Source organism: Colletotrichum tamarilloi (genome assembly GCF_030869305.1).
Source record: "Colletotrichum tamarilloi strain Tom-12 chromosome Unknown Scaffold_3.1, whole genome shotgun sequence".
Lineage (NCBI taxonomy): Eukaryota > Fungi > Ascomycota > Sordariomycetes > Glomerellales > Glomerellaceae > Colletotrichum > Colletotrichum tamarilloi.
In genome coordinates, this window is record NW_026849386.1 from 537649 (window position 1) to 558835 (window position 21187).

Sequence of the window (21187 nt, forward strand, 5' to 3'; positions counted from 1 at the left end):
AACTGCAAGTCTCGCTTGCCTGCCAGATAGAGCCGTTCTTTGCTTGTCTCGGTCGGTGCGTCTCATTGTCTCAACCTCGACTGAAACATGTCTTTGCCGTTTTCCCTGGCGACGGACGTCAAGGTAGGGATACTTCAGCAATAGTAGGTAGCGCATCTGGGTGCATTTCGGTCTACCTGCGCGACATTTCACCTTGACTCGACAATGGCGAACGCACAGCAGGTAGGTACATAGCCAGTACGGCATGCAGCGTGGCAGCCAGCAGCCTACCGACTCCCACCCATCTCGACTGTACTGTAGTGTTTGGAGGGAGGCTAGACGGATCGGTGTCGTTTGGTGTAGCGAACATGTTGCGCTAATATTCACTCCTTTGGGTTGCGGAAGAACACAAGGCCACAGCACCTGCCACGCTTTTGTGTGACCATGGAAGACGGGCACCCAAACTGGCTTCATGCCAGGTACGGATACCTTATGCATTTGTTTCGGCGCCATCAACGAGGACCTGTACGTTCTATACCAGTGAGTACGATACTGGCGCTGGTATACAGCAATTCTCCCACCGGAACATTACTCAGTCCAAGATCGCGTCCGAGAAAGTCGGCCTGCCATCACCACGTATTGTCCCATCTACCAACTATTTGACCTCGAACGACTTTTGCAGAAAGCAGGGACCCTCTCCCGGCTTGTGAGCGAAGTATGATGCAGACGCCAGACAACTGCGACAAACTGCGATGGCCCAGTACTCGTGGCTTCAAACAGCACGGACTACTGGGCTTCGGCCGGACAATGCCATACCTGAGCATAATTCGCTGTGTGCAGCACAATCTAGCACAGAACGACGGCAACATCGACGATTGCTGGTTACACAGAATATAGAGTAAGATCTCGCCAATCACCCTGTCCCCGACGTTCGTGCCCCTGGTAGCTCATCCATAGATCCCTTCAACACGCGGAATACCGATTCCAAAGACTGCCTGACTGTATCTACTAGGTATCGGATCGTTTGCGAGAAGTTGGCACTGCAGGAAATCATCAACATCACAAGGCTGTTTACACCAAATCGACAGCCACCACAAGCAAAGTCAACCACACTATTATTATTGTGGGGCTATCCGTAGAGTCTTCTCCGTGTGACTCGGCGCCTGCTTTCGAAAACCGACCACAAAGCCCAAGGGCCATCGCAGACAACAACCCCACCTCTAAAAGCATGGGGCACCGTCAAAGTTCGGACGTTGATGGAGAACGTAAGGGAGCATCCTGAAAACAGCATAAACGTCTAATTTCTGCCTCTGTCTAGTGCTTCATCATTGGATACCGACATTGCCTCTAGCAACGCTTTAATCTATCTGCAGGTAATGCGTTTGAAGCTTTGAGTGTCAAAATCACCCTGAGCACTGATGCCGTGACCATCCATGTCCTGTAACGAGAAAACAGAAACGTGCCGAGGCCGTTGGCCACTAACGGGCTCTTGTTGCTGAAAACATGGGTCAGCGTCTTCTTCATACAAACTCAACCGCGCCGGAAAAGAGCAGGAAACCCGCTACCGGCGGCAGAGAAACGGTAGCAAGTTACACAGGGGATCAGTGAATGAGCACGCATATCAATCGAATCCGACTACGCACAGGAAAGCCTCGAATTGGGCCACTCGTGGTCAATGAGAGCCATATGTGTTTCCCCCGAAACAAGGACAGGATCAGACGCTGCCCAAGCAATCCCTCCCGGCAACGACTACGAAAGCAACATTTCTGTTGATTTTTTGCCAGGAACTGCCTGACCGTCGACAATACAACACCATGACAGCCAAGTTCAATATAAAAATGCAACGAGACGTCAGCTTACTGGATGACATAAGATACCTGTGACCGCGCAAAAGCAGGTGCCGTCCGTCTTTACCTTCAGCGGCACTTGTGTATTCTCTTACCCATCTGCCCGATCTGAGTGTCTGACACCTGGCGGATCATCTCAGCTCACATGTGGAGAGCAAGCTCCAAACCCTGCAACGGAGCTCGGATGCCCAGGCCTACCAGCCAGTACATTTGCATCAACCTCACAGTCCACAGTTGCTATATCACTGCCAACTATCACAGGCGGACTGCTGATATCGGGGGCCATCATCGTACTAGTGGCGAAGACCTCATGGGTCGACCTGCTTCATAGTATTTTCTCATCACCTTGTACCCCAGTGCTTCCAACCTGCTGGGCCCGATGCCGCGCCTGAGCTTCCTCCTCTCCTTCTTCAAGTGTGGGCCAGCCTTCTAGCTGCATCCCATTCTAAGGGCCGGACTGGCCCGGTGTACGGATACTCATCGAGACGTTGCCGAGTCGAGATGGCGGATGGCGATTAAGCCGAATGGGTGTAGGTACACACGCGATACATGCATCGTTCCCCGCCCCGTTGCCCAACTTGGGCCTTAGATGCCGTAGCTAAGTCGATAGACCCGTGCGTTGCAGGCCGATTCCAGCCCTCGATCCCTCTTCCTTTTCGTCGACGAGTTAGAGGAAACTCCCGGAACAATGGCTACAATCGATGTGGCGAAGCTGAAGGAGAGTACTACAGGCATGCTAAACGACGCAAATATTTGATCCCTCATAGAGTGAGTCCCATTCCAGCTGTTCGGGAGTTTGGAGTCCAGCCAGCCGGAGCAAGAAAAAAGTGTGAGACATGCTACACGCATGGGTAACACAAAACCACCAAAAACGGTTACTCCATCCGAAGATGATGAGAAGCCTACCGGGCCTATCTACCTACAGGACGGCTACACACAGGAACCGCTCAGGACATCGACCAACATTGTTAGATATGGTGTGTGCTGGAAGGCTGACAGACACCAATGCAGCCGAGAAACCTTCCAGCCGGTCCAGCCAGACAGATGGGTTTCTATGGTTCGGACAAAGTAGGACCGGGTGCTGTCCTGTGCGTCGCAAACCCAAGTATCCGTGACTACACAGTACAGAGGTGTTTTGTGAGGTGGGGAGGAGGAGGAGAGGCGGATGATGGACCAGCCAGCACTCCGGCCTGCTTCCGTAGCTGCTCCGTTGATCAGGGCCACTCACCCGAGAAACGACAAGAAAGAGATGCTCAGCTCTACGCCTCAAACAGGATACCTGGGGCTCTTGACGAAGACCTGTGGAACCTACATTCCTTCCGATACGAGAGGGACTCGCCTTTTGCCGACAAGCAATGCGGACTGCAAAGAAGACGATTGCCATGTCGTCACGGAGAAGGGTTGATACTTTTCGCTCGAAATACCCTTTTGACCAGGGCCCTGATCGTCCAGCAGATTGTCCCCTGCCACCAGGACCCTGAATAGGATGGTGGTGGTCTGGCTGACACCCTGGGTCTCGCCTCTCGTCTATAGTGCCTACTTGAATGGTCGTTCCGTTCCCGCCAACCATGTCGTCGCGCAACGTCCGAAACCAGTTACCGGTTGCCGGAAATCTATCACCCAGCCCCCCAAAGAATCTGCAACGACACCAAAAGGTTTGGGCGAAAAGATGAATTGCTCAAGTTTCCGCCGATGGCTTCATTCACATTGGTCTTTACCCCGCTTCTTCATCAAAGCACTTCAATGGCTTTCGGCTCATGTGCATCATGTATAGGCAACGCCAGGGCCATTCGAACGTGCGTATGGCAGGGGGAGGGAGCAGCGCGGTGAATCGCAGTACGATTCTCTTTTTCCTATCCCTCCCCCCACCATGGCAACTGCTCTCGGATCACATTGCCCACGCACTGGCGGTTCGCGCTTTGCATATCGGGAGAGCATGGTGCGGGCGCCCATATATCAGAAAATTTCCGGAAGGTGATATGATCTGTCAAGGAAGCACCCCAGCAGACTTTGTTATGTTGATTCATTTCGTTGCGGGAGAGCTCAACGGCATCGTCTATCTGTGTGGGATATTTGCCAAGTGGGAGCTGAGTCGTGTGTCGTCCCAGCGTGCTTCGTCTTCCGGTCCCATTCCCCCTTGGTTCAAATGTTTGCAGATTCAGCTCACCTCTGAATAGGTACAGATAGATTCGCAGCAGCGACGCCCATGGTCCTCTTACACGAAAGGGGACGGAAACGCACCTTTGCAGATCATTCTTTCCAGAAAAACGTGGTCTGTCGCTCTCTGTCTTTCTCTCCCCACTGCACGCGTTCAACGAAACCCCGTTGCATTTCGTCTGCCCATCCCGCAGCCCGCTCATCAATGTCGATCCGGCAGCAGCCAGCCACCGGCCGCCGAGAAATAAAGCGGGCTATCGCCCTCCGCTCTTGCCCCTCCCTTGCCCTCACCTGCGAGTCCCTCTTCTTCTTCTTCCCCTCCAAGCGCAAGACTGCGCAGTAGTGTAGTATACGTACGGAGTATCCATCCGTAGAACAACAAGTCGTTAGTTAGGTCGACGTTAGCGTGTGATCTCTTGGGCTCTAGCGCATGTCTGTGTCTTGGCTCGGCGCGGGTGCCGCAGAGCGGAGGGGACTCCTTGGGAGGAGGGACGGGACTCTGTAGGTACCTACCACAGTACCTACACACCTTGGCATCTTGGGGTGGTGGAGGAGGAGGGCCAGCCGCTTCGGGTGTCAGGTGAGAGGGCCCGCTTCCTTGGGTTACGCCTGTTGATGGTTAGATACGTACGGATACTAATTCTTTTGCTGGTTACCTATCCATAAAAGGTACGCAAGGTTGGAGGAAGGTACCAGCCAGGAACCTGGACATGAACAGAAACCCCAACCTGCTATTGCTGGGTGCCTGGCAGCGCCTCGCGAGGGAAGTGCCACTTTGAGTGTTACCCCAAGTTCCCAACTCGCCCGTTGTGGATAACTGACGGAACGAAAAAGTGCCCATGGGCCGGGGGCTGCACTGCACGTATTGTTGGAGTTCGGAAGAACGAATGACAGACACCGCCTCATTGAGAATGACTCCCGTACGAGCTGCGATTTTCCGAATTGGTCTTCCTGAAAGGAAAAAAAGGTTCGGTTGGAGATTGGTGTCTTATTGCGGTTGTTGATAATTCAGAATCAATTCAAGTCTTAACTCTGCCCAGAGACTGGTTCGTATGGCATGTAGACTTCTCGCTCGGATAACACGAGTGAGTGGATGAAAGGTGGGCACGGGAAGCCGACGTCGATCCCATCCCATAACAAAACCCCCTTACTGACATTCTGTAACAAGAGAGCGAGAGAGAGTGAGAGCAACTTCAGCAAAGTGGTTTCCCCTTTCCCCGTGAGCGTGTGTGTGTGTGTGTGTGTGTGTGTGTGTGTGTGTGTGTCGGCCGAGGAAGGGAAAAGGTCACCCACCCGGCATGCTGGGTCATACTGTTACAAGAAAAACAACCCTTTTTCAATGGAGAAAGTCTCTTTTTTTTTATTTGGTTGCGTCGATCCGTACTTAATTTATTCCACGGCAACGACGTCGAGGCTAAGGAAAACTTGAGACGAAAATGAGCATGGGCCCCGGTTTCGTTTTATGTCCCGAGACGGAGACATTTGGGTTGAACAAGATTGACATGCGCCGTGGTACCCAGCCCAGTAGCAATTCCCTTGTTTTTGTAGAATTGATTCGTAGAATGGAGGAGAGGCAGAAGCCTGTGCCTGAGCCGTTTAATTATGTCGGGAGGTGTTGCTTCCTTACTATTGTGGTGCATCCTAGATTCCGGTCTCGACTTTGGATCTCAGAGACTTGAAGGCAAAGTGGCAAGACGGATGAGGATGAGATGGCCACTCTAAACGGATTGAACATACCAATGTCCCATGAATCATCCCCACAAGATGTCGTCCTGTCGGCTTCAGATCCGGAGAGAGTTGAGGAGAGAAGGGTGGGGGAGACAGACAGCCGTCGGACGGATGAGAAATCCCCCATGGACAACGGCCTTGGAGGTGCTGATTCGCCAGAGAAAGGGGTCGTCTGAAACGAGGCTCTCGACCGCGGTTCCCTTCCTTTGCCTCTTGATCGAGAGAGAGTCTGGACCCGCGATGCTGCTCGGGCCTGACGTGCCGAAGGGAGGTAGTTAAACGGATGGTTATCTCTCCTGATGATATCTCGATGGGTACACACTTGCGGACGTGTATCGTAATGTGGTGGACGGATGCTCTGGACATTTATCAAAGAAGTTACAGTTATTCGTAGTGGCGATTATTCTAAGGCAATTATTTCCGGAGTTATTGTAACCTCTGTTCGATATTGAATTGGCTAGCAATTGGAATATTGTGAGAGTAGAGAAGTACACGCGCGTCTATCTTTTGAATAGAGGCCCATATAGATGGAATATTACACCTCTGTACTTCTCTCATTATACCATTCTCGAAGAAGGTCGTGGGCATGTTCTAGACATTCACATCTCAATGCGTTACGTCCAGTCAAGGTCCGGGAAGAGCATTATATTGGGTAACATTTGAGAGAACTGACAATTTCTCTTCCTATTGCTAAATCCAGCACATGATCACTGTCACTTTGCTCACCGTGGCCTTGGGCACAATTTTGTGAGCACGGCGCATGCCATCTTGTGTTCCGTCAATCAGTATTTCATCATACCATCCATCGCAAGGTACGGCAGAGGTCAAATTGAAGCACCTGTAGTGAATCGAGACTCTGTCCTTAAAAAGAGCCTTGCGCCCTGGGAATACGCCGATCGTAAACAGCCTCCCAGGAACCACGAAGTTCTCTATAATCGTACACTCCGCATTTCAACAGGGCTTTGGGAGGCGCCAAATGCCTGGCTGGCGCAAGGAAGCCTACAAAGCCCTGCTAACAGCAATTGTTACGAGCCATGACGTTTGAAGCATATTTGATTGACGAATGGGCTCCAGCGCCGCCTAGCAGAAGATCACGGTAAAAATCTACTCGCCCAACGCTGCATTTTGAACCCCTCGTTTTGGTTGACAGTCATCTCTCCCCCTCCAAGAAAGAAGCAGTTCCCGCACACGCCTTTTTCCACAAGTTCATATTCCCATTATCCCATATGAGGCCGGTCTAGTCGCGGGCCCTCTCCCTATTTGAAGGTATGTCCTGTACATCGTATCTGGGACGCGTCGTCCCTGGGCGGGGTCCCAAGTCTTTGGACAGTAATTTGTCGGTTAATTTTCGTTCTTCGGCTTGGTCGTTCGGCCGTCTATTGGGTCTTGAAGAGAAGGATCGCGCAGTGGCCGAGGTAGAAGTAGATGAAATGCTTAGTTTCTGTATACCGGGTTAGATATGATTAGGGTATGTCCAGTTTGATGCCCCGTATTCTCCTCCTGTTATGGCTGGAAGTCGGACGTTGGGCTGTTGGTAGACGTACCGTGGGTCACGAAGCTGCCAAAGTTGCGGCCAACAATGCAGTGCCATGTAGGTCCCTTGCGCTCATCGAACTGAAATCGCCGCAAGTATTAGCAACTGTATGCAGTCAGGCGATAAAAGGAATTACGGTAGGCTCACGGTTCGCTTGATGTGCTGGGCAATGTCCTGGAGATCATGTTTGTCAGTAAACGATGTCGTACGCTATGTTCTCTGTGAAATGGGGACGCGTACCTTCTCAATAGTGAACTTGGCCATGGCTTCCTGAGCTGTGGAGGGGTCGTCAGAACACAGCGGGGTCCTACGGAGGGGCTTTCCGAGGAATGACGTTACATACCGACTTCAATGGATTCCTGCTGCATGTCCTCGGTCTATACACTGTCAGTATCGTGGGTCGCAGTTGGGCGGTCCGTCGGCGCTCCTCACCATGTCGGCGCTCTTGACCTGGGCTGTTTTGCGGTTGCGTCAGCCTCGTCTTCAACCTTATCCTCGTCCAGTTCCTGCACAGATGACCCAGTCTATTGTCGCAACGTACCTTCCAGCTTCTCGCGCGGAGCGGGCGAAGTGCTCTTAGCGTCGGCCATTGTATAATTTCGTGGTGCTGCAAAAGAATCTGAGTCTTACGATCTCGTCGTCAGCCTCGGTTCAAATGATTCGTTCGGTTTACGCGGCACAACTCGCAAGCCCCTTTTCCAACTCATCGTCCACTGCTGCGCCTTCGTCTAGTTCGGAGAGACTCACTTATGGGGATCGAGGTTCTGACGAGAGTGTCAATTATTTGCTGCACATCGCGGAGGGTTCGACTTACATCAAAATCCTTAGACCGAGGAATTGGCTTGGTCTACGAGTTTCTTTCAAGAATGGTTGTCGCGTGTTTGGAGCAAGCCTGACAAAGTGCCCGCGACAGGGAAGGGTCCATTCGATCGAGTTGGGTTGTCATGGGCGCACGGACCATAATCTTCCTTCCGGGGTGGAAACGGCTACGGCTGTAACCTGCGCTAGCGTTGACAAGGCGGGGCGGAAGGTCACATGGTGATAGCGATAACGACGGGGCGGAAGAAAAAAAAACTTCAAGGCAAGTCCCGTTTCCGTCGTGAATATCACCAAGGCCTTCTCCCGTTTTCCTCTGTCCACTACACGACAGCATGTCTCTGCCTTTATAGCCACCACAACCCCCCGAGCAATTGAGCTCATAATATTTTCTTCTTACTACTGTTGGAGCCTTTTATTTTGTTTTCTGAGATACCCCTTCACATAATGGCTGCCACCGCCGCCGAAGCTACTCCATTGGAGACCTCTCGCATCTTCGTGAGAGGTCTTCCGCCCAAAATCACAGACGCAGACTTCCGACAGCACTTCTCAGCTGGAGGTCGTGAAGTCACAGACGTAAAAATTATTCCTCAACGGAGAATCGGCTATGTCGGTTTCAAAACTCCCGAGGTTGCTGCTAAGGCAGTCAAGTATTTCAACAGATCATACATCCGTATGTCAAGGATCAACGTTGAGCTTGCAAGACCGGTATGTTGACATCGTCACCTTGTAAACAAACGAATGTCCATATACTCATATTGTCTACCCAGATTGCAGATCTTGCCCCTGCAAAAGCAAAGGGCACTAGCGGCCAGATGTCTGTGGCAACGCCGTCAGCATCCGTTGCCCCTCTCCCTGCCAGTGACGAGAAGGATGCGAAGAAGAAGCGAAAGCGAGAGGATCTGGATGAATCGGATCCCAAGCTGCGCGAGTTCTTGCAGGTCATGGGCACTGGCCAAAGCTCTGCAAACGAAATGTCAGATGTCATGGCCTCTGCCGCTGTTAAAGAGCAGAAGAAGTTGCTTCAAGACGACGAGAGTGACGATGAGTATGAGGCCATCCCGTCTCGGCCTGAGAAACGGCAGATGAGGGAGGCACCACAGGGAGATGGTCGTACAGAGCCTTTGCCGGAAAAGGACGAGGCGATGCCTGACGCTGACCCCGTCTCTGAGCCGACGGAAGTCATGCCTCAGGACGAGACTACGCCTGCCCCAACCAATGCTGCTGCCACTGACGATGATTGGCTTCGTTCGAGGACAAATCGACTACTCGATCTAGTTGAAGATGGCGAAGTGCCCCGACCTCCAGTCCAGCAAGACAGTGGAGAGACAGTCGGAAGTGCTCCCGTGGAACAGCAAAAGCAGCCGGCGGCCGAGAAGCCAAAGGCCGAGACTGACGGTGGAGCTGCAATTCAAGACGCCCCGGTTTCCCAGGAGGTCGAGGAAGATGCCACCCTCGCCACCATCAAGCGAAACTCTAGACTCTTCGTTCGAAACCTACCGTTTAGTGCCAAAGATGAGGACTTGCGGGCACACTTTGAACAGTTTGGGGAGCTGCAAGAGGTAAGCAGAGAGCTTTTCATATCAATCTTACGCCACTCCGTGCCATACAATCATGTGATGAATCCAGATAGGGACAGCTTACATCAAATGATGGTTGATGCGAACCTTGGATCGGTATTTTAGTAGATGCTTCGACTTTCTGAAAAATGATTGCCTTCTCAGCTCTTCATATGAACATCAAGGATGTGCTCAGATTGCTAATTTCCCACCAGGTACATCTGCCAGTCACTGCTGGAGGCGCAAGCAAGGGCTTTGCAATGGTCCAATTCACGAGTGCCGAGTCAGCTGTTGCTGCATTCCAGTCGACGGATGGTCAGACTTTTCAAGGGCGTCTTTTGCACGTCTTGCCCGCTGAGGGAAAGCGCGATGCTGGGCTGGACGAGTTCGCAATCTCAAAGCTGCCCTTGAAAAAGCAGAACCTGATCCGAAAGAAAGCCGATGCCGCCTCTAGCACGTTCAACTGGAATTCTCTGTACATGAGCCAGGATGCAGTCAATGCTTCCGTGGCAAGCCGGCTGGGCGTGTCCAAATCAGAGCTGCTAGATCCCACTTCGGCAGATGCCGGTGTCAAGCAGGCCATCGCCGAGACGTCGATCATCCAAGAGACCAAGTCGTACTTTGTGTCGAACGGCGTGGATCTCGATGCCCTCAAGTCACAAAAGCGGGGCGACACGACCATTTTGGTCAAGAACTTCCCGTTCGGGACTACGATGGAGGAGCTGAGAACTATGTTTGAGGAGCACGGCACAGTCCTGAGGGTGCTGATGCCACCTAGTGGTACCATTGCCATCGTCGAATTCGCGCAGCCAACACATGCAAAGGCTGCCTTCGCCAAGCTGGCGTACAGGCGTATTAAGGACACTGTGCTGTTTCTGGAGAAGGGCCCGAAGAACCTGTTCAAGAATGATGCCTCAGTAAACATGACGCAGGGCAAGGAGGATCGGCCCACCGGTGTTCAGAAGTTGAGCGTTACAGAGCTTTTGGGACGGGACGACCAAAGCGAGGCCAGCGTTGAAACAACCTCACTGTTTGTCCGGAACCTCAACTTCTCCACCACGACGGATAAGTTGGCAGAAACGTTTAAACCGTTGGACGGCTTCGCCTCCGCCAGAGTGAAGACAAAGATGGACCCCAAGAAGCCTGGACAAGTGCTCAGTATGGGTTTCGGCTTTGTCGTCTTCAAGACAAAGGAACAAGCGCAGGCAGCCCTCAAGTCCATGGACGGGTTTGTGCTGGAAGGGCACACCCTTGCGGTCAAGGCTTCCCACAAGGGCCAAGACGCAGCAGAGGAGCGTCGCCGGGAGGACAAGGCCCGCAAGGCAGCGGGGCAGCGGACCAAAGTCGTCATCAAGAACTTGCCCTTCGAAGCGACCAAGAAGGACATCCGCACCCTGTTCAGCACCTATGGCCAGCTCAGGGCGGTGCGCCTGCCGAAGAAGTTTGGCAACTCGACCAGGGGTTTTGCCTTTGCCGAGTTTGTCACACCCCGAGAGGCGGAAAACGCTCTCAACGCATTGCGAGACACCCACTTGCTGGGCCGCAAGTTGGTTCTCGACTACGCCGAGGCCGAGGCGGTCGACGCGGAGGAGGAGATTGCCAAGATGCAGCGCAAGATCGGGGGCCAAGTCAACAAGGTCGCTCTCTCGCAGCTCATGGGCCAGAACAGGAAAAGGGTCACCATCGGAGACGACAATGCCGACGAGATGGATATGTGAGCGGTTGGAGGAACATCAACATCAACGCTCCCAAGAGGGAAAAGATAGAAGCGAATCTAAATTTTTGTCGGTGTTATGTCACCATCGTCTCACAACATTTCCCTGACCAACTGCACTATCGTCGCGTCATTCTCGTCTTCCCCCTCAAAGTGACAATCGATACTACCAACTCAGAAACAGAGAAGTTTGGTCCAGGTATCTCTACATGGTATCGCCCTTTGGTAGTTACTTTCTTTAACTTCAGTGGTAGTCCACATCTGTAATTCTGTATGCAAATCTGTCTCACTCATCCCTGGCCCCGCGATTTGGGCCCCTGCTCACCCCCTTGTCACCCTTCCGATCAATTTTTCTCCGAACAGAACACCTCCTGCAAAAAATAAACCGTCCCGCTATTGGGGCACCTTTCCCCATGTCAAGCCCACGACGGGAACCAAAGGAGTTTGTTTTGTCAAACGGTGGGGTTCTGGAGAGGGCGGAAACTGCAAGTCAACTACGGACTAATACTGTCTGTGCTATTTGGGACCTTGCCCCGTGCACCAGAACATCGAATGGCAATAGCTTCAATACGCGAGAGAACCATCTTCGTTGCAGATGGGAAGGGATGAGGGTGAGGAGGAGAGTGGGAGGAGAGTGGGAGGAGGAACCACGCGGGGAAAGGCAGAGGAAAGCGAACATCATCCTCTCACACCAAAAACCTTTCTCTCATCTGTCATTTCGCCTCCTTCTGCCTGTCCTGCCTCGAGCTGCGTACTTGTGTGTCCCTCTTCGCCTCCTTGACCCGCACAGCAGGAATGCATCTCTCTCCCCTTCACTCGGTGTTTTTGTCTCTTTCTAATCTGGCTACATGCCAGCTTCACTGTGCACTATGCCCTTTCTTCGCCTGTGTTTCTAACTCTATCCTTTTGTTTTGTCTTTCTTACTCGTTGTTATTTTGCCTCTCGTGTTGCGAAGGATGTTCTAACTTTTGACAAGAGAGCGGAACGGCGGGTAGGCCCTAAATTAGCATCCATGCCGAAATCGAAGAAAAAGTTGTCTGTCCGTCCCATCTTCTTCCAGACTTGCCTCTAGAAAGAGTAAGAGAACTCTCGATTGGACGGGTCTGAATGAGTGACGGTGGTGGTGGTGGTGGTGCTGTATGGTTTGGTGCGCGTGGTACGTGCAGATCCAGAGCCGTGGTCTCTACCTAGTTCGTCCCAAGTTGGCCCCCCCGTGAAGGCCAACGTTCCTTGGACCAACCCCCTTGCATGCCAGCGCCCTCAATGTGTCCACCACTCCAGCTTCGTTAGTTTCCCATGATTTGCCATGTGGAGATGGCCCTTGTCGAATTGACAGACGATCATATGCACACGCACATCCGCTTGGTACTGTACCGTAGTCGTAGGGCGACAGGGAAAACCTCAACGGGCCCCATATCGACAAGACTGGCTCCCCGATGTTTCCTAGCTCAGCTACGACTAAGCTCGCGATCCTCCGAGCTGTCAAGTCATGTTAGTCAAATTCGGGTCATACAACGTCGCTGGACTTGCCAATAGAATCACCCTCCTCCCTTATCCTCCTCTGACAGGCACGGCTCCAGCCCTGTGCTTCCTACTATACTGTTCACTAACGTCCTGCCTTCTCTTTCGCTCTGCTTCCCTCACCCTGGCTAGTTTCTCTCGGAGCCCTGATACGACTTAGTCTGCCGGAGCTTCCTGTCTGCACCTCTCCATATCCCCTCTGAAGCTCGTGCTCAGATTAACTTCCCTCTCTCTCTCACTGCCCCGCCATCCCTTCCTTCACCCAGACCACATTCCCGCTTCAGCAGTGCTGACCAGCGCCGTCCAAAAAGGGATCTTCCCTTCACCCCGCTCAGAGGGTCCAGTACGCAGGAGTCGGGATAATCTGGAGCCTCGAGCGGGGCTCACAGGCACATGTTCTGTATCTACTGTCCCAAGGAGGACAGGGCCCTTAGACTAGGAGGAGTCCACAGGCATACCCGGGGAATGGATGAGGAGGACGATGAAGCAGAGGGCTAAGAAGGGGGGCGTGTGTTGGCCCTCGATCTGGAACCTGGGGTGCCAAACGAAAATTCGAAAGCTCTCTCTTGCTCTGTCAGTCCCGTCTATCGCCGTCTCCTTCGCCCGGTAGACTACGGTGTTGAGGGTGTGTCTGTCGAACGATATTGAACCTTCCCTCGCCTCCTCTCTTTTCAGACTTTGGAGCGGGTGTACCTGGCTTCAGGAACTTATATTGACGTACGTCCCATGCCAGTGTCATTCCTTTCAACTTCCCCAAGCCTTCTCTCCATCTTCCAACATCCTTACTTTTCTCTTGCTTGATCCAAACACTCAAGCATAGGAAAGGCACGTGTGGCTCGCCCGCCTTTCTCAAACCAGTTTCTCGAGCTGCGGAATTCAGACACACGCTCATTTTACTTTGCTGTTTGTTTCCTAATCGGAAAACACCATCTTTTACACTCACTTCGCCATCATTCCTCTCCCGCTCTCTCAGCCCTTCTCCCGAGGACATACCACGAGGAATCTTGACCCCGGAGCATATCACACGGAGAACAAGCGCCCTTTTGCACTCCTTCACTTAGCAACAAAACCCATGCCCGCCCCGTCACGGAATTCCTGAAGAGTCATTCCTTTCACCTACGTCTTTTGCCTCTCAGCTATCTTCCATTCTTTCACTCAGGGGTTCCGTGCTTGTCAAGGAATCCTTTTACAATCCAGTTGAAGTCTCTACTCTCCTCGTGGGGTAGAGAGAAAGAACGGACCAAGGTCGACGCATCAACCAGTCCCATACCAGTCCTCCGCAAGGACTATCTCCAGAAACACAAAGGAAAGAAGATTGCTTCCAGAGGAAGCAGACCTGATGATGATGGAGCACCCGCGCCCTGTGCTTCCCTCTCAACGCTACTCCCCTTCCCCAGTCTACAGCTACGATAGCAGACGATGCACACCGACTGGGCGGCAGCCGTTGAGGGAGTCGACGGGCAATGTCCAGTCCGCCGGCTCTCACTTGGGAAGCCTCGCATCGTCGTGCCGTAATAGCCCACTTGGGCTCTTCTCACCGAGCCTGACGAGCATACCCACTCCACCTATCGTACCATCCCAGGCTGGCTCTACCTACAGGAGCAGCAATAGCCTGAGAAGGCCTGATGCTCTCCACATGGCCAGAAGGGCACGACATGACATCAACCCCATCTACTATGCCCCTGAGTTCCGGCCTTACCGGGACAAGCAAGACCAAAAGGATCCCAACGAGAAGCAGATCTGGCCTCGTGTATTGGAAGATGCCTTCCTTGACTGTAAGTCACATTCACTTGAGCAGCTTGAAGTCCCTTCTGACATGGCATCTTAGCACTGCTCATCATCCCGCATATGGGTAGAAAGAAGTACAGCATGCAGGGCAAGCAGTTTGGGCGTAACATGCTCATCAGCGAGTACCTGTGGATCGCGTACTGCTGCAGCTTGCAGCCAGGACAAAAGGCAGAGGAAAGAAAGAGAAAGCAAGTCTCCAGCCACATTCAAGTGGTTAAGAAGATGTTTGAGAAGCACCGATGCTGTAAGTTCGGGTTGTCCGTCTGCTTTAGAGACTTGAGCTAACACATTTCAGACCACTTCTTTTTCGTCAAGGACCCTGACAAAAGCGAGGCCCGTCTCAAGGACAACATGGAGATTGCCTCCTTCAAGGACAACCCAGTTCTGGTCGCCCTCGCCGAGGGTCGTCTTCCAGACGTGCGCCCCAATTACGAGTATTTTGCCCAGATTCTTGCCATGGACTCCCTTGTCGTCATGAGGCCCAAGACTGCTTGGATCTTCGTCGCTTCCTCCAACGTCAGGATGGAAGAAAACGGAGACGCCTACGACCAACACGGCAAGCCTCTCGACCCTGACTACTACCCCCACTTAGAGAAGAACATGCACAAGGAAGACGGTCTTTCCAGAGGCCTCAACGGCAGCGTTCTCCTGCACGAGTACAACCGCGAATTGGCACAGAAGGAATCCGCAGCTGTCACTGAGATGTCTCAGGAATGGGAGGCCAAGTTCCCTCCCTTGCACAAGTCACTCGAGCACGCCATCCAGGACAACAAGTGGCTTGACATCTTGGAGATGACCGTCACGCTCGAAATCCATCCCCGCAGCAACTTCCCCGCCGGATCTGAGCTCAACGGCTTCGTTGAGCTGAGCATTTCCCAGCCCGCACTCCAGAACCATCGCTGGAAGTGCGTCACCAAGCTGGCGCGGCCCGAGGAGCTCCGCCGAGCCGAGAACGAGCCCTGCATCATTGAGCAAACGAGCGAGGTCGGCGTGCAGTACACGCACCGTCCCGGATGCCAGGAGAGCAAGTTCGAGTGCGACTGCCGCAGCCGTCCCAGACAGGACGTCCGCGTGCCCTTCCCCGCGGCCGAGTGGGCTAGCATCCTGAGCACGTGCGCCGGCTACCTCGAGCCCGTCGACAACAAGAACAAAATCGAGGACGATGAAGAGAGAGCCAAGGCCGCGGAAGACGCCGCCCTCGAGGCCGAGCGTACCACGGCAGAGCTGATCCAGCAGGTCGGCATGTTCCAGGAGCTGTGGTCTGCCCCGCCCGACAACTCTGACCGCCGCAACTGGGTGCGCCGCGGTATCATTCTCTGGAAGTTCCGCACGATCCATGCCTTTGACGACAAGTGGAACCCCATCTTTGAGAAGCCTGCGCCGCAGAAGGGCAGGAAGCCCGCCGAGGAGGACGGCGAAGACCAGAGCTCATCATCCCGACGGGGAAGCCGCTCAAAGCGCGTCTTCAACCCTCCCGGCACGACCTGGCTCTTCCTCACGGCTCTGGACCCCGTCTCCTCGGCGCATCAGCAGAATGTCTGCGTCAACCCGGCATCTGGCCCGGGCCGGGAGATGCTCATGGCACCGACACCCCCCTACTCTCACCACCTCGCTGCCGTCATGAACGACAACATGAACAATGCTTGGGAGTCCGTCACCATGCCTGGCCAGCTGCCAAGCCTGGCATCCACCGGAACACTTGGGCTCATGGAACCCTACTCACATGGACTCGCAACGCCTCCACCAAGTGCCTCTCTCAACTCGTCGTACGCAAGTAGCTACGATGGCAGTCATGAGCTGGCCGGCGGGCCGCACCACCATCACCACCAGCTTGACCTCTTTACCGCCGCGGCCTGCACTAGCTCCATGGACAACCAGGCCATCGTCGCCGATATGTCATCTGCTGCTCCCGACCCGTACCTCTCGGCGACTGCAGGCATTCAAGTTTCAAGCGGTGTACCTGTCGGCGTCTACGACGAGGGCGAGGTCGAGGGCATCCACGACTGGGACACGACGACTTCGTCCTTCCATGGCCTCCACCAGTGGAACGGCTGGAGCGAGGCGGCGTCGGACCCAAAGACGCAGCAGTGGCAGAACGAGAACCACCGCAGCGCGGCCGCCAACTCCAACCTCTGGGCCGAGAGCAAGGACCACCATACATGGAACCAGCAGCCCTGGGCCCAGGCCGTCTCGGCAGTCGCTGCCGTGGCCGGCACAGACGGCAGATCCGGATGGTCACCAGTCGACCAACAGCGCAGCAGCGGACTGCCCTCGCTGGATCAACTCACCCCGCTCAAGTCGTTGACGGGCAGCAGGAAGAGGGCGCGCTCCAACAGCCTCGACATGGAGAACAGGGAGAACTACCCCGCATCATCGATCCAGAAGCTGGTGCACCATCGAGCGCCGGCAGCTGTGATGGACGAGGCTGGTGGTCACGGACACCGGAACTGGGAGTGAAACTTCACACTCGGCCGAGCTGTACAGACGGGAAAGGGAAAGGGGAATACAGCATGTTTCCGGGAGATGTGTGCCCTGCTTGCTTGCGCGTATGTTGCAAAACTGGAGAGGCGTAATCTCGCATGCAGCGGCATCTGAGCAGAGGCGAAAAAAAGGGATAGTGTACTTTTGCGCGGGAGTTTATGTTCTTGACTTTAGGGTGGGATGGAATGATTGACGGCCGACTCATGTGTGAAACGCCTATAAAGGCTCCTCTTGAATGGATTAGGGGCAGAGAAAAAAACATGTTGCAATGTGCTAGAAAGAAACAGCAACTTTTGATACCAATAATCACGTCTTGTTATTACCAGAGTTTTTAGTAAGGAGAAAGAAACGGAACTTGTTACTCTCACTTGGTCCCCTCGGCAGAATATGAAAACAGAAATTGCTTCGGTTCCCACATCACGGTTACATTGGTCCGACAAGAGACGTATTGTTTCTCCTGTCATCCTTCATGCCCGCCAAACGTTGGTGTTGGGACGAGCGAGTGGTTCAGAGAGCTTCGCTGGAGTGATGAGATGAAACGCTCAAGAAAAGTGGCAAGCCTGCCTGCTTGCTTGCCTGCCTGGTGTTCGTCGAGGGGGGGGGGGGGGGTCACCTGTGGTGGGTATTCTCTTCCTCTTCTTTTTTTTTTCTTTTTTCATCAGCGTTTGAGGTGATGGAAGCTTAAAAGATCAGATGATCCTCTGTTGCCAAGACTTATGTTTTGTGAGACGCTGCCAAATTGTGGTTCCTCCGTTTCTTCGGTTTGCCTTTTGTCGCAAACTCGACGGAGCTCTCGGTGCGGGTTCGTAGTCGTAGTCGTCGTCAACATCGTCCCTGTCCTCGTCACCAGTGCCGCCCGGACGTTACGGTAATAATAATAACTCCCCCTTCCCCGGCCTCGCCAGGAGGATTCAGTAGCGCGAGTAGAACGTGGGAGTTTGATGTTTCATTCCAAGCAAGAGAACGAGATTGCGGAGCAGGAGAAGCGAGTGGAGGTGTGCACGTGGAGACCTACCCATCGCATCGTGCGAAAAATGTGAGTGCTCAGAACCAGGAGATGGAGCGAGAGAGAGAGAGAGAGGATGAGGGCGATCAGTGAGAAAAAAGAGCGGAGGATGTTCGCAGGGGTTCTTCTTTTCTTAGGATGGGACGGACGAGGGTTTGCGGGTGCATGGTCTGAACAACGTGGACAGCAGGCGCAGGTGAAACGCTGCATGTCTGAACGTTGGTGACCGAGGTGTGTGATATCGCGAACAGTGGCAAAAGACGGGAAATAGGGGGTTGGTAAGTCTGGTGAGTTTTCAAGATAATCGCCCGTTCGAGCTGCCGTCTTGAGGAAGAGTTGAAGTCGAAAAATTCATCAATTGCGTGACAAGAATCTCGGCGGTTGAGCAAGCGCTGTCAAGTTGAGCCTCAGCATACTCAGCCACGATTGGACTGGACTGAAGCCGTTCGCCGAGATCTCGCGCCCGCCGCCCGCGGCGGGCTGCTAGCGGTGGAGCAGAAAAAGAAAGGACCGGGATGCGCACAGACGATGAGACAAGACGATTTCTGAATTCCCACCAGCGAGGAGGATCCAATTGTTGATATGCCGGGGTTTGGCTTGCAAATTGACGGCTCCGGGGCATTGAGCTCGGAGGCGTAGGTGACAATCTCTCGACAATTGAGATGGGGGTGGTCTAAGCGGATGAGAAAGCAGGACTGGGAATACCATGAACAACTCTTACTTTCCAACTTCTGTGCGGTCGCCGACTCTTGCTTGCTGTTAGTCTTCGTCTACTCTGACGGTTAACCCGAACACCGATTGCCAGAGCAAAGAAGAGACGTGGCAAACCGAGCCACGAACAGAGAAAACGGAGCAAAAGACTGGAAACGAAGGCCCAGTCAGGTATTCGTTGTTCATCGCGTGCTGCGTGCTGTGTACTCCGTAGGGGCCACTGGTCCGTGTTTCGAGTCTCGTTGCATTTTGCTCTTCTAGACGCCGTCCAGACGTCCAAGCTTATGCTTCCCTGACATCCGTAGACGGCGGTCCATTGCGCTTGCCTAGACTTCGGTCCGTCTGGAATGAAAGGTGGTGACCCGGGTCGTGGTGTCCGATGCCCATAACTGTTGGCTATTGCCACCGGTCATTAAGATCCCTGATGTGGGATTTTGGAGTAGGTCGGTGCTCCAAGGTGGGTTGGAATCTTGTATATTCGCGACTCCGTCCGCGGCAAAAGAGACCAGGGTGCTTGGCGCAAGGAGTACATTTTGCGAAGCATTTGCATTTCTGATTTGGCATCAAGTAAGCTGCCATGGAACACTGGTCAGTTTAGTTGCGTGGACAGACGGCAGTGGGAACTTGGCTTTTTTTGTTCACTTCCTTGCCTGTTCCATTCCTGGATCCATCTTCGTCGACCGTCTGGCGGCAGTCTGCGCCAACGGTGGCCAATCGAGTAGATTACCAGGCCCTTGTGTCCGGCGGCGGCGCGGCAAGGCCAAACAGGAAAGGAGAAAAGAGGCTGAGCCAATCTTACGGTGGCCAGCCATGTATTCGTGGACGACACGCGAAATAAGCAAGGAAAAAAGAGAAAATGGTCGACGGGAATGGCCTCGGCGCGTTGAAGGTGGAACAAGCAGAGAGAAGCAAGTGGTGGTCTGGGTGCCAATTTTGGTAGGCGCCGTAAGTTGCAGAGCGGCAGAGGTGCTAGCTGCCAGTCAAAGTGGTGGTGGACCCTTGCGTCTGGAGCTCGCTTACTTCGGGCAGGGGTCGCATGGGCCTGGTTGACTGGATGAGGTGCATCGCGACTCGCAGGACGGTCAGGACCTTCTGGACTCTCTGCAAGAAGAGTGCGAGCCCCTTGTTCCAGATTTTGCTGTGAAGCATGGGGTCCAAAGTCTCTCGGCCATACGTTTTGGCCTGCAGAGATACATGTTTCGTCGTTCGCTCCCCATCCCTGGCTACATGGACCGTGGCGCCTAAACCAAGATCGGTGCAACCCCACGAGCGTCGGTACCTTACAGCGGGAGAGCAGCGACGACTGGTACTTATTGCCCCAAACTTCCAAAGGTACCTGCCCGTAGGTACCTAGAGAGCCCCGCTCGCGTGCAGGTTAGTGCAGACCATCTCCCGTTAAGTGCCCACCGCCCGACCCGACGTCTCCCCGACCTTGATGCGGATGTCATACACACTACATGCCTTGTCGTGACTACCGTGACTACCTTGCCTTGCCTTCAACCTTGAGACCTGTGCGCCAAGAAGTCCACTTCAACCTCCGCCGTTCCTTGTCAAACATCAACCTTGGCTACTTTGGCGCATCGTGCTTGACTGGCGCCCAGTACCTCGCATCAGAAACATGCGCTCTTCTTCGTCCCATACCAGGCCCCATCCGACCCTATGGCCGGCCCCGGCACACGACCGGTATCGTTCGCTCTTTGGCCAGATGCCCAGAATCCCCCTGTCCGAGTGCCCATCCCGTCCTCCACCGTTATCGTTTTAGATCGCGACTCCCACGATGCGCCGCATGGGTGTTTGCCTGTCATTCGGGTACCCATCCTGCGTCGATCACGACCCTCGTCCACGGGTTGAGCAGCCAGAAGGGAAAGCATGAGTCTAGATGCGTGTAGGGATATCCAGGCCATGGAAGGCGGCAGACATGGCCCATGGGTGACAGACAGACGTGATATTAAACCAGCCCGGCCTCTCATCCCGAAATGGCCTTGTGGTCTTCACCTCACCTCACCTCCTCATCCACCAAACGCCCTTCCTCCTCGGGATTCGCAAAAGAACGTGGAAACAATCGCATTGTTTCCCTTCTTCCCTTGAGGCCCATTCTCAGACCACCCTAATTTCCGTGGATTTCATTGTACGCGCTTGAGGCAGGCAGGCACCTTCCTTTATTCGTTTTATTGTTCCTTCCTCCCGGACCGAGTCGACTGTTCGATCCTTCCTCGCCTTTTCAACAACCTCACAGCTTACAACGCCGCCCCACTTTACCCGAGATTCAATCTTTGACCTCGACCATCGCCGCATGTAGCACGACAAGGCCTTGTTATTCTTCTTTTTCTTTCGCCTTCTATTCTT

At 53.7% G+C, this 21187-nt stretch overlaps 4 protein-coding genes across 4 annotated transcripts; 3 read left to right on the forward strand and 1 right to left on the reverse strand.

Moving 5' to 3' along the window:
- Positions 1–423: 423 nt before the first annotated feature.
- CTAM01_01348 (uncharacterized protein) lies at positions 424–689 on the forward strand (the record flags this gene model as incomplete). The annotated part of the gene is made up of 2 exons (XM_060517390.1): positions 424–458; positions 521–689. 2 exons carry the CDS (start codon positions 424–426, stop codon positions 687–689), a joined length of 204 nt encoding a protein of 67 aa, XP_060387851.1.
- A 6398-nt stretch (positions 690–7087) lies between these two features.
- CTAM01_01349 (dynein light chain) lies at positions 7088–7835 on the reverse strand (the record flags this gene model as incomplete). The annotated part of the gene is made up of 7 exons (XM_060517391.1): positions 7088–7152; positions 7256–7325; positions 7393–7419; positions 7486–7520; positions 7589–7622; positions 7678–7700; positions 7787–7835. 7 exons carry the CDS (start codon positions 7833–7835, stop codon positions 7088–7090), a joined length of 303 nt encoding a protein of 100 aa, XP_060387852.1.
- Positions 7836–8508: 673 nt separating this feature from the next.
- CTAM01_01350 (RNA recognition domain-containing protein) lies at positions 8509–11338 on the forward strand (the record flags this gene model as incomplete). Its single annotated transcript, XM_060517392.1, has 3 exons — positions 8509–8769; positions 8832–9623; positions 9836–11338. The coding sequence occupies 3 exons, from the start codon at positions 8509–8511 to the stop codon at positions 11336–11338; spliced, it is 2556 nt and encodes an 851-aa protein (XP_060387853.1).
- Positions 11339–14194: 2856 nt separating this feature from the next.
- Positions 14195–17100, forward strand: CTAM01_01351 (uncharacterized protein; the record flags this gene model as incomplete). Its single annotated transcript, XM_060517393.1, has 3 exons — positions 14195–14630; positions 14684–14887; positions 14939–17100. The coding sequence occupies 3 exons, from the start codon at positions 14195–14197 to the stop codon at positions 17098–17100; spliced, it is 2802 nt and encodes a 933-aa protein (XP_060387854.1).
- Positions 17101–21187: the final 4087 nt, after the last annotated feature.